Consider the following 12,500-nt stretch of genomic DNA (forward strand, 5'->3'; position numbering starts at 1 on the left):
GAGGTAGGAGGGGATGGTGGGTTGAGGGGAGGTTGAGGGTGGTGGGAGGAGGGTGTGGGGAGGGTTGGGAGGGTGGGAGGGTTGAGGGGAGGGTTGAGTGGAGGGTGGGAGGGTTGAGGGAGGGGTGGGAGGGTTGAGGGGAGGGAGGGGGTTGAGGGAGGGTGGGGAGGGTTGACGTGGGATGGTTGAGGGAGGAGGGAGGATGGGAGGTGAGGGAGGGTGGGAGGGAGGGTGGGAAGGTTGAGGGAGGGTGGGAGGGTGGGAGGGTTAGGGAGGGAGGAAGGGTGGGAGGGTTGAGGGAGGGAGGGTTGATGGAGGAGGGTTGAGGGAGGGAGGGTTGAGGGAGGGAGGGTTGAGGAGGAGGGAGGGTTGAGGGAGGGAGGGAGGGTTGAGGGAGGGAGGGAGGGTTGAGGGAGGAGGGTTGAGGGAGGGTGGAGGGAGGGTGGGAGGGAGGGTGGGAGGGAGGGAGGGAGGTGGGAGGGAGGGAGGGTGGAGGAGGGAGGGAGGGTGGAGGGAGGGAGGTGAGGGAGGGTGGGAGGTTAGGGAGGAGGGTGGGTTGAGGGAGGGAGGGTGGGAGGGTGAGGAGGGAGGGGTGGGAGGGTTGAGGAGGGAGGGTGGGAGGGAGGAGGGTGGGAGGGTGAGGAGGGAGGGTGGGAGGGTGGGAGGGTGGGAGGGTTGAGGGAGGGAGGGTGGGAGGGTGGGAGGGTTGAGGGAGGAGAGGGTGGGAGGGTTGAGGAGGGAGGGTGGGAGGGTGGGAGGGTGAGGGAGGGTTGAGGAGGGTGGGTGGGAGGGTTGAGGAGGGTTGAGGAGGGAGGGTGGGGGGAGGGTTGGGAGGGAGTGGTGGGTGGGAGGGTTGAGGGAGGGTGGGTGGGAGGGAGGCTAGGGTTGAGGGAGGGAGGGTGGGAGGGTTGAAGGAGGGTGGGAGGGTGAAGGAGGGAGGAGGTGGGAGGGTGGGAGGTGGAAGGAGGGAGGGAGGGTGGAGGGTGGAGGGTGTGGAGGGTGAGGGAGGGTGGAGGGTGAGGAGGGAGGAGGGTTGAGGGAGGAGGGAGGGTGAGGGAGGGAGGGGGGTGAGGAGGGAGGTGAGGAGGGAGGGATGGGAGGGAGGGTGAGGTAGGGAGGAGGGAGGGTGAGGTAGGGAGAGGGATGGTTGGGGGATGGTTGAGGAGGGAGGGTTGAGGAGGAGGTTGAGGGAGGGTGGGAGGGTTGAGGAGGGTGGGAGGGTAGAGGAGGGTGGGGTGAGGAGGAAGGTTGAGGATGGGTGGGAGGGTTGACGTGGATGGTTGAGGGAGGGAGGGAGGATGGAGGGTGAGGGAGGGTGGAGGGTTGAGGGAGGTGAGGGAGGGTGGAGGGTTGAGGGAGGGTGGAGGGTGAGGGAGGGAAGGTTGAGGGAGGGTGGAGGGTTGACGGTGGGATGGTTGAGGGAGGGAGGGAGGATGGGAAGGTTGAGGGAGGGTGGGAGGGAGGGTGGGAAGGTTGAGGAGGGTGGGAGGGAGGGTGGGAGGGAGGGTGGGAGGGAGGTGGGAGGGTGGGAGGGAGGGAGGGTGGGAGGGAGGGAGGGAGGGAGGGTGGAGGGAGGGAGGGAGGGAGGGAGGGTGGAGGAGGTTGAGGAGGGAGGGTTGAGGGAGGGAGGGTTGAGGAGGGAGGGAGGGTTGAGGGAGGGAGGGAGGGTTGAGGGAGGGAGGGAGGGTTGAGGGAGGAGGGTTGAGGAGGGTGGGAGGGAGGGTGGGAGGAGGTGGAGGAGGGTGGGAGGGTGGGAGGGAGGAGGGAGGGAGGGAGGGAGGGAGGGTGGGAGGAGGGAGGGAGAGTGAGGGAGGGAGGGAGGGAGGGAGGGAGGGAGGGTGGGAGAGGAGGGAGGAGGGGGGAGGGAGGGTGGGGAGGGAGGGAGGGTGTGAGGAGGGAGGGAGGCTGGAGGGAGGTGGAGGGTTGAGGGAGGGAGGGTGGGTTGAGGGAGGGAGGGTGGGAGGGTTGAGGGAGGGAGGGTGGAGGGTTGAGGGAGGGAGGGTGGGAGGGAGGGAGGGTGGGAGGGTTGAGGGAGGGAGGGTGGGAGGGTGGAGGGTGGGAGGGTTGAGGAGGGAGGGTGGGAGGGTGGGAGGGTTGAGGGAGGGAGGGTGGGAGGTTGAGGGAGGGAGGGTGGGAGGGTGGGAGGGTTGAGGAGGTTGAGGGAGGGTGGGTGGGAGGGTTGAGGGAGGGTTGAGGGAGGAGAGGGTGGGTGGAGGGTTGAGGGAGGAGGTGGGTGGGAGGGTTGAGGGAGGTGGGTGGGTGGGAGCTAGGGTTGAGGGAGGGAGGGTGGAGGGTTGAAGGAGGGTGGAGGGTTGAAGGAGGGAGGGAGGGTGGAGAGGGTGGGAGGGTGGAAGGAGGGAGGAGGGTGGAGGGTGGGAGGGTTGTGGAGGTTGAGGGAGGGTGGGAGGGTTGAGGGAGGGTGGGAGGGTGGGAGGGTTGTGGGAGGGTGAGGGAGGTGGGAGGGTTGAGGAGGGTGGGAGGTTGAGGGAGGGTGGGAGGGTTGAGGGAGGGAGGGTGGGAGGGTTGAGGGAGGGAGGGTGGAGGGTTGAGGAGGGAGGGTTGGAGGGTTGAGGGAGGGTGGGAGGTTGAGGGAGGGTGGAAGGGTTGAGGGAGGGAGGGAGGGTTGAGGAAGGGAGGGAGGGTGGGAGGGTTGAGGAGGGTGGGAGGTTGATTAGGGTTGAGGGAGGGAGGGAGGGTGGGAGGGTGAGGAAGGAGGAGGAGGGTGGAGGGTTGAGGGAGGAGGGGAGGGTGGAGGGTTGAGGAGGGAGGGAGGGTGGGAGGGTTGAGGGAGGAGGGTGGAGGGTTGAGGAGGAGGGTGGAGGGAGGGAGGGAGGGTGGGAGGTTGAGGGAGGGTGGAAGGGTTGAGGGAGGAGGGTTGAGGAAGGGAGGGAGGGTGGAGGGTTGAGGGAAGGAGGGAGGGAGGGTGGGAGGGTTGAGGGAAGGAGGGAGGGAGGGTGGGAGGGAAGGAGGGAGGGAGGGTGGGAGGGAAGGAGGGAGGGAGGGTGGGAGGGTTGAGGGAAGGAGGGAGGGAGGGTGGGAGGGTGGGAGGGTTGGAGGGTTGAGGGAGGGAGGGAGGGTGGGAGGGTTGAGGGAGGGAGGGAGGGAGGGAGGGTGGGAGGGTTGAGGGAGGGAGGGAGGGTGGGAGGGTGGAGGGAGGGTGGGTGGTTGAGGGGAGGGTGGGTGGGTTGAGGGAGGGTGGGTGGGTTGAGGGAGGGTGGGTGGGTTGAGGAGGGTGGGTGGGTTGAGGGAGGGTGGGTGGGTTGAGGGAGGGTGGGTGGGTTGAGGGAGGGTGGGTGGGTTGAGGGAGGGTGGGAGGGTTGAGGGAGGGTGGGAGGGTTGAGCGCGGGAGGGTGGAGAGTTGAGTGAGGGAGGGTGGGGAGGGTTGAGGGAGGGTTGACGGGAGGGTTAAGGGAGGGAGGGTTAAGGAGGGTTGAGGGAGGAGGGGGTGAGTTGAGGGAGGGGGGTGGGGGGTGAGTTGAGGGAGGGGGTGTGGGCGGGAGAGAGGGCGGGAGATGTCATGTTTTAATTTAGTGTTGTGGGGGGAGAAAAGTGTTCATTATTTTTTCTTACGACTCTAGCAATGGTTCAAGCGCTTACCTTCTGCCAGGAACTCACAGCTACATGATGAGACCCTGCTTGGCAGACAAGCTCCCTGCTCACAAGACGAAAGTTCTATGTCATCACCACTGTCTCTGTAGGTGAAAGAGCGAAATAGTGAACTGCCCAGATCTGTTATTTTGTTAGCATTATTTCAACATGTAACCCCTTGTAAAATACCTGCAGCCCTCACACACACTGCCCCCTGCCAGACTCCACTCTAATACGGGCTCAGCATGGGACTCACGATGGACACGGCATCAGCCAATGACTATGGACTTGAGAGAGGAGGGACTAAGAGGGAGAGGAGTCTTTAAGAGGCCCGATGGAGCAGGGGGGGGGGCGGAGGGGGGATAGACCTACAGCCTGAAGGATTTCAGGACTACCAGTGGCGATATAGAGCAAGGCAGCAATCCGAACGAGGTCAGCGGATGCTGGCATAAGGGAGTGCAGGTCGACCCTGCATGTAGGGTGCGGGAGTAGCATCCATTGGCAAAGAGTTGGAGGCACACGCACCGTCAAAGGGGGTCGTCAATGGAAGCCAAGTAAAGGGTACCGAAGCATTTGCAAAGTACCTGCCTAATATGTAATTACACCAAATCAGAGCTCCAACAGTGTGCCGGTACTTACGCACAGGCCCGTATATCTAGGTTCAGGTGGTATTAACGAGAGACACGGACATACACTTCCGCAGCGCTTTGTGGGGATTGCTTATGGTGTTATTATGTATTGTATGTCCAGTTGAGGATCATATTTTTTTATTTGGGTATATGAACACAATTACCTTTGTGCTATACACCTCACCATATTCTGACCCTTTGTCTGACCTATGCCCATCGTGGGGGTAATACACACACACACACACCACACACACACACGTATGACTCGTTCCCCAGCCTCTGCAGTAGTTGTTAGTCTGATTTTAAATCGAGAGGTTAAAAACAAAAAGTTAAGTGTCAATAGTACTTATGCATCCAAGTCGAACTGCTTCAAGATCTTCAAGCACAAGATTTCTTAAACATAAAACAAACTCCATTGCATTCAATTAATACATACGTTGATAAATAAAGTGCTACAGCAGCCATTATTCGAACACTTCACGCGTTGTGTACATCGGAATACCGATGTCATGACGCGGGATGTCTTCCAACCTTACCGGCTTAAGAGGGGAGTGCAGGCGAGTGCAGAAAATTGCATTTTAGTGTTCTGGTTTTAAACACCTTAACTTGATACAGTAGCACAGTACTGTACAAATTGCAATTCATTCATTTCACCCAAAGAAACAGAATCCATTAAATTCAAATAAAGCAATCGCGATAAGCGCGGGTGCCTGGGGCGATTGGATGCGTTCATGCCGCGTGGAGTACAGCAGCGCACACGAAATCGGCGCCGTGATTTGTTCGAATAACGGCCACTGCAGCTGTATGTATTTTTGCCACAGATTTGGTGATCATTATGCATAGCTCAATGTGTGTAATATACTTATAGAGCAATAACCTTCATACAAAGGCTAAAGTTGGTAAATTCAGGACATTATTGAAATCCCTGCTCTCTGATTGGATAATGCCCAGAAGTTTAACCAATCAGTAATGGGCCGGACATGTTGGCAGCTTGCCAAGTTTTTCAGCCAATCAGCTTTCAGGTTTCATTCACAAAGATTGAAATTTGCACTTAAACAGGGGAGGTGATTGGACACAAGGCACCAGCAAGGCACTGACTCCTCCCCCACCCTGTTAAACAGGGGAGGTGATTGGACACAAGGCACCAGCAAGGCACTGACTCCTCCCCCACCCTGTCTGCAGAGAGCTCTGCTCAGGAGAGTGAGGGGAAAGGTTTGTGTGTCTGCTGAGTGTGTTTTGTGGGTGTAAAGGGGGCAGCAGAGTGTTTTATTAGTGTGTGTCTTCTGAGTGTGTTTTGTGGGTGTAAAGGGGGAAGCAGAGTGTTTTATTAGTGTATGTCTTCTGTTGGTGTGTGTTTTGTGGGTGTAGAGGGGCAGCAGAGTCTTGGTGTGTTTCTGCTGTGTGTGTTTTGTTCTTGTAGAGGGGGGCTGCAGTGTGTGTGTCTTCAGTGTGTGTTTTGTGGGTGCAGGAGGGGTGCAGAGTGTTTTGTGTGTGTCTGCAGTGTGTGGGTTTACAGGGGGCTGCAGTGGGTGAAGAGGGGGGGGGGGCTGCTGGTGTGTGTTTTGTGGATGTAGAGGTGGCAGAGTCTGTATTATTGGTTTGTGTGTCTGCATTGTGTTTTGAGGGGCAGAGGGGTGGCTGCAGTGTGTGTTTTGTGGGTGGAGGAGGGGTGCAGAGTGTTTAGTGTGTGTGTGTGTGTGTGTGTGCCTGCAGTGTGTGGGTTTACATGGGGGCTGCAGTGGGTGTAGAGGGGGGCTGCTGATGTGTGTTTTATGGATGTAGAGGGGTCAGCAGTCTGTTTTGTTAGTGTGTGTCTGCAGTGTGTTTTGTGGGTGTTGAGGGGGGCTGCTGTGTGTTGTGTGTGTTTTGTGAGTGTAGAGGGTGGAGGAGGGCTGCAGTGTGTTTTGTGGGTGTAGAGGAGGGGAGCTGATCAGTGTGTAGGGGGGACTGCAGAATGTGTTTGTGTGTATAGAGGGGGGCTGAAGTGTGTGTGTGTGTGTGTGTGTGTGTGTGTGTGTGTGTGTGTGTGTGTGTGTGTGTGTGTGTGTGTGTGTGTGTGTGTGTGTGTGTGTATATGTACAGCAAGCATGTCAAACTCAAAGGCTAACCCGGGCCAAATAAACAAGGTTTAAGTTTAGGTGGGCCGCAAAAAAACAAAAACTTCAATTTTCATAGAAACTTAGGTTTATTTCGAAAAGTACACTATAAAAAAAAAAAGCTGTGTGTGCTGTGCACGCGCATAGTAAGTGAAACTTCTTTGACTTTTGTCACAGAAATTGTATTTGTGTTGGTGTTTGTGATGTTTTAATTAAAAATCAAAATACAATCTCAATGACAAAACGCAAATAAATTTGACTTAGAATGCGCGTGCTCGGCACACATCCCCTGTATTAGCTATTTGCACTAAGTGTGAATTCCGCGTGTGACAATGTGCGTGTGACTGAGAGTGTGCGTGTGACAGAGTGTGCGTGTGACAGAGTGTGCGTGTGACAGAGTGTGCGTGTGACAGAGTGTGCGTGTGACAGAGTGTGCGTGTGACAGAGTGTGCGTGTGACAGAGTGTGCGTGTGACAGAGTGTGCGTGTGACTGAGAGTGTGCGTGTGACTGAGAGTGTGCGTGTGACTGAGAGTGTGCGTGTGACTGAGAGTGTGCGTGTGACTGAGAGTGTGCGTGTGACTGAGAGTGTGCGTGTGACTGAGAGTGTGCGTGTGACTGAGAGTGTGCGTGTGACTGAGAGTGTGCGTGTGACTGAGAGTGTGCGTGTGACTGAGAGTGTGCGTGTGACTGAGAGTGTGCGTGTGACTGAGTGTGCGTGTGACTGAGTGTGCGTGTGACTGAGTGTGCGTGTGACTGAGTGTGCGTGTGACTGAGTGTGCGTGTGACTGAGTGTGCGTGTGACTGAGTGTGCGTGTGACTGAGTGTGCGTGTGACTGAGTGTGCGTGTGACTGAGCGTGTGCGTGTGGCTGAGCGTGTGCGTTTGACTGTGCGTGTGACTATGCGTGTGCGTCTGACTGTGAGTGTGACTGAGTGTGCGTCTGACTGTGAGTGTGACTGAGTGTGCGTGTGACTGAGAGTGTGCGTGTGACTGAGAGTGTGCGTGTGACTGAGAGTGTGCGTGTGACTGAGAGTGTGCGTGTGACTGAGAGTGTGCGTGTGACTGAGAGTGTGCGTGTGACTGATAGTGTGCGTGTGACTGAGAGTGTGCGTGTGACTGAGAGTGTGCGTGTGACTGAGAGTGTGCGTGTGACTGAGAGTGTGCGTGTGACTGAGAGTGTGCGTGTGACTGAGAGTGTGCATGTGACTGAGTGTGCGTGTGACTGAGAGTGTGCGTGTGACTGAGTGTGCGTGTGACTGAGAGTGTGCGTGTGACTGAGAGTGTGCGTGTGACTGAGAGTGTGCGTGTGACTGAGTGTGCGTCTGACTGTGAGTGTGACTGAGTGTGCGTGTGACTGAGTGTGCGTGTGACTGAGTGTACGTGTGACTGTGAGTGTGCGTGTGAGTGTGACTGAGTGTGTGTGACTGAGTGTGCGTGTGACTGTGAGTGTGTGTGGGGGTCTGGGGGGGTCAGTGTGTGGGGGTCTGGGGGGGTCAGTCAGTGTGTGTGGGGGTCTGGGGGGGTCAGGCAGTGTGTGTGGGGGTCTGGGGGGGTCAGGCAGTGTGTGTGGGGGTCTGGGGGGTCAGGCAGTGTGTGTGGGGGTCTGGGGGGTTCAGTCAGTGTGTGTGGGGGTCTGGGGTGGTCAGTCAGTGTGTGTGGGGGTCTGGGGGGGTCAGTCAGTGTGTGTGGGGGTCTGGGGTGGTCAGTCAGTGTGTGTGGGGGTCTGGGGGGGTCAGTCAGTGTGTGTGGGGGTCTGGGGGGGTCAGTCAGTGTGTGTGGGGGTCTGGGGTGGTCAGTCAGTGTGTTTGGGGGTCTGGAGTGGTCAGTCAGTGTGTTTGGGGGTCTGGGGGGGTCAGTCAGTGTGTGTGGGGGTCTGGGGGGGTCAGTCAGTGTGTGTGGGGGTCTGTCAGTGTGTGTGGGTCTCTGGGGGGTCAGTCAGTGTGTGTGGGGGTCTGGGGTGGTCAGTCAGTATGTGTGGGGGTCTGGGGGGGTCAGTCAGTGTGTGTGGGGGTCTGGGGGGGTCCGGGGGGGGTCAGTCAGTGTGTGGGGGGGTCAGTCAGTGTGTGGGGGGGTCTGTTAGTGTGTGGGGGGTCCGGGGGGGTCCGTCAGTGTGTGGGGGGTCCGGGGGGGGTCCGCGCGGGTTGCGCCCGGGTTTTTGTACCACCTCTTCCTGGGGGGCCCGCAAACTCCCGCGTCACTGGAGGGCTGAATGGCGCCGCTGCCAGCCGCTTCTGCGCATGCGCGGCATGGCAGCGGTAGTGGAAGTTAGGCGGGCCCATGTGTGAGCTGGGAGGGAGGTCCCATTCGGGTTAGGAAAGGGTGGGGGGGGGGGCTGTCCCGGTCGGGCGGTCTCTGCTGTCCCGGGCAGCAGACGGGGAACGGCAACACATGTCAACAGCCGTGGCAGCGGGCGGGGAACGGCGCCGCTGCCAACCGCTTCTGCGCATGCGTGGCTTTCCTCCAGTCCCCATGATTACTGAGCATGCGCGGCTTGGCAGCGGATGTGCGGGGGGAATGGCGGCGTTAGGAGCGGCGCCGGCGGCTATCGCCGCCGCCGCCGCATATGTCATCAGCCATGTGGGGGGAGCAGCGGCCGTTAGGAGCGATCTGATTTGTGGAGCGGGTGTGATGTCAGTGTTGGGGTCGGGCTGAGCCAGAACACAGCCCGGCCTCAACTGCCAGCACTGACGTCACATCCGTCTCATTTCTGTCTCCACAATTCTTTTTTGCCCTATCACGAATGAGGTGCCACTAAGGAAGTTTCACTTCAAAAAGAACAAGAACAACGATAAAATTAATGTTTTCTTCCTGACACTTGGCATCTCTGACTCTCTCTCTCACTCTCACTCTCTCTCTCTCACTCTCAGACTCTCTCTCACTCTCAGACTCTCTCTCACTCTCAGACTCTCTCTCACTCTCAGACTCTCTCTCACTCTCAGACTCTCTCTCACTCTCAGACTCTCTCTCACTCTCAGACTCTCTCTCACTCTCAGACTCTCTCTCTCTCAGACTCTCTCTCTCTCAGACTCTCTCTCTCTCAGACTCTCTCTCTCTCTCAGACTCTCTCTCTCTCTCTCTCTCTCTCTCAGACTCTCTCAGAATCTCTCTCAGACTCTCTCTCAGACTCTCTCTCTCTCAGACTCTCTCTCAGACTCTCTCTCTCTCAGACTCTCTCTCTCTCAGACTCTCTCTCAGACTCTCTCTCTCTCAGACTCTCTCTCTCTCAGACTCTCTCTCTCAGACACTCTCTCAGACTCTCTCTCTCTCAGACTCTCTCTCTCTCTCTCTCTCTCAGACTCTCTCTCTCTCTCTCTCTCTCTCTCAGACACTCTCTCTCTCTCAGACACTCTCTCTCTCTCAGACACTCTCTCTCTCTCAGACACTCTCTCTCTCTCAGACACTCTCTCTCTCAGACACTCTCTCAGACACTCTCTCTCTCAGACACTCTCTCTCTCAGACACTCTCTCTCTCTCTCAGACACTCTCTCTCTCTCAGACACTCTCTCTCTCTCAGACACTCTCTCTCTCTCAGACACTCTCTCTCTCAGACTCTCTCTCTCTCAGACTCTCTCTCTCTCAGACTCTCTCTCTCTCAGACTCTCTCTCTCAGACTCTCTCAGACTCTCTCTCTCTCAGACTCTCTCTCTCAGACTCTCTCAGACTCTCTCTCACTCTCAGACTCTCTCTCACTCAGACTCTCTCTCACTCTCAGACTCTCTCACTCTCAGACTCTCTCTCAGACTCTCTCTCAGACTTCTCTCACTCTCAGACTCTCTCTCACTCTCAGACTCTCTCTCACTCTCCGACTCTCTCTCACTCTCAGACTCTCTCTCACTCTCAGACTCTCTCTCACTCTCAGACTCTCTCTCACTCTCACTCTCAGACACTCTCTCTCTCAGACACTCTCTTTCTCAGACACTCTCTCTCTCAGACACTCTCTCTCTCAGACACTCTCTCTCTCAGACACTCTCTCTCTCAGACACTCTCTCTCAGACACACTCTCTCTCTCACTTTCAGACTCTCAGACTCTCTCTCTCTCTCAGACTCTCAGACTCTCTCTCTCAGACTCACTCTCTCTCAGACACTCTCTCTCAGACACTCTCTCTCTCAGACACTCTCTCACTCTTTCAGATTCTCTCTCTCTCTCAGACTCTCTCTCACTCAGACTCTCTCTCACTCAGACTCTCTCTCTCTCTCACTCAGAGTCTCTCTCTCACTCTCAGACTCTCTCTCTCTCACTCTCAGACTCTCTCTCTCTCTCAGACTCTCTCTCAGACTCTCTCTCAGACTCTCTCTCTCTCTGACTCTCTCTCTCTCAGACTCTCTCTCTCTCAGACTCTCTCTCTCTCAGACTCTCTCTCTCTCAGACTCTCTCTCTCTCAGACTCTCTCTCTCTCAGACACTCTCTCTCTCAGACACTCTCTCTCTCAGACACTCTCTCTCTCAGACACTCTCTCTCTCAGACACTCTCTCTCTCAGACACTCTCTCTCTCAGACACTCTCTCTCTCAGACACACTCTCTCTCAGACACACTCTCTCTCTCTCACTTTCAGACTCTCTCTCACTCTCAGACTCTCTCTCTCTCTCACTTTCAGACTCTCAGACTCTCTCTCACTCTCAGACTCTCTCTCTCAGACTCTCAGACTCTCTCTCTCAGACTCTCTCTCTCAGACTCTCTCTCACTCTCATACTCTCTCTCTCACTTTCAGATTCTCTCTCACTCTCAGACTCTCTCTCTCACTCTCAGACTCTCTCTCTCTCACTCTCAGACTCTCTCTCTCACTCTCAGACACACTCTCTCTCAGGCTCTCTCTCTCTCAGACTCTCTCTCACTCAGACTCTCTCTCACTCAGACTCTCTCTCTCTCACTCAGACTCTCTCTCTCTCACTCAGAGTCTCTCTCTCACTCTCAGACTCTCTCTCTCACTCTCAGACTCTCTCTCTCTCTCAGACTCTCTCTCTCTCACTCTCAGACTCTCTCACTCTCAGACTCTCTCTCACTCTCAGACTCTCTCTCACTCTCAGACTCTCTCTCACTCTCAGACTCTCTCTCACTCTCAGACTCTCTCTCACTCTCAGACTCTCTCTCTCTGACACACACACACACAGATACAGATACACACACAGATACACACACAGATGCAGATACACACACACACACACACACACACAGATACACACACACACACAGATACACACACACACACAGATACACACACACACACAGAGATACACACACACACAGATACACACACAGATATATATACACACACACACACACACACACACACACAGATACACACACACACAGATACACACACAGACACACACACACACACACACACACACACACACACACACACACACACACACACACACACACACCACACACACACACACAGATACACACACAGATACACACACACACACACACACACACACACAGATACACACACACACACACACAGATATACACACACACACACACACACACAGATACACACACACACACAGATACACACACACACACACACACACACAGATACACACACACAGATACACACACACACAGATACACACACACACACACACAGATACACACACACACACACACACAGATACACACACACACACAGATACACACACACACACACAGATACACAGATACACACACACACACACAGACACGAGAGCAGCAGTGGAGAGCAGAGGACGGATGTGAGTGACTGGGGGTGGGGGGGGAGGGAGGAAAGGCATGCGATCCGTGCAGGACAGGCACATTTACAACTAACTCCCTCCCCCCCAACCTCCCTACCTTCTCCTATCACCCGGGGCAGAAGGGGACGGGACACCGCGCAGCCACCAGCAGGCAGAGGAGCGGGGAGGCAGAGACACACACTCACAGTGTGCTCTGCACAAAGCGGAAGCCCCGCCCCCGGCTTCCTCTCTGCCTGCAGCCAATCCCCTGCGGCATGAAGGAGGGATAATGGGGAGGGATAAGCGGAGGGATAAGCCGAGGGATGGTGGGGAGTGATAATCCGCGTCGCACAGATTGGGGACCACTGGGCTGGGCCGCAAATATGTTCGTTGTGGGCCGCATGCGGCCCGCGGGCCGCAAGTTTGACATGCTTGATGTACAGTTTACTTTTAATAAACTTGCAGTAAAAGCATAAGAATGTAGACAATCA

The 12,500-nt window shown here is 56.3% G+C and overlaps 1 protein-coding gene and 1 long non-coding RNA gene across 4 annotated transcripts in view; one reads left to right on the plus strand and one right to left on the minus strand.

Annotated features, from left to right (window-relative positions):
• SH2B2 (SH2B adaptor protein 2) overlaps positions 1–12,500 on the minus strand; it is a 126,218-nt gene that overhangs the window by 18,335 nt on the left and 95,383 nt on the right. For all 3 annotated transcript variants that reach the window (XM_075594331.1, XM_075594330.1, XM_075594329.1), the window contains one exon: positions 3,598–3,692. In XM_075594331.1, the coding sequence (XP_075450446.1) occupies positions 3,598–3,692 (95 nt within the window). The remainder of the gene's footprint in view (positions 1–3,597; positions 3,693–12,500) is intronic.
• LOC142491576 (uncharacterized) overlaps positions 5,399–12,500 on the plus strand; it is a 20,956-nt gene continuing 13,854 nt past the window's right edge. The window contains exon 1 of the long non-coding RNA XR_012800433.1: positions 5,399–5,429. This is a non-coding gene — a long non-coding RNA (uncharacterized LOC142491576). The remainder of the gene's footprint in view (positions 5,430–12,500) is intronic.

This window comes from Ascaphus truei, chromosome 3, assembly GCF_040206685.1.
Source record: "Ascaphus truei isolate aAscTru1 chromosome 3, aAscTru1.hap1, whole genome shotgun sequence".
NCBI classification, from domain to species: Eukaryota; Metazoa; Chordata; class Amphibia; order Anura; family Ascaphidae; genus Ascaphus; species Ascaphus truei.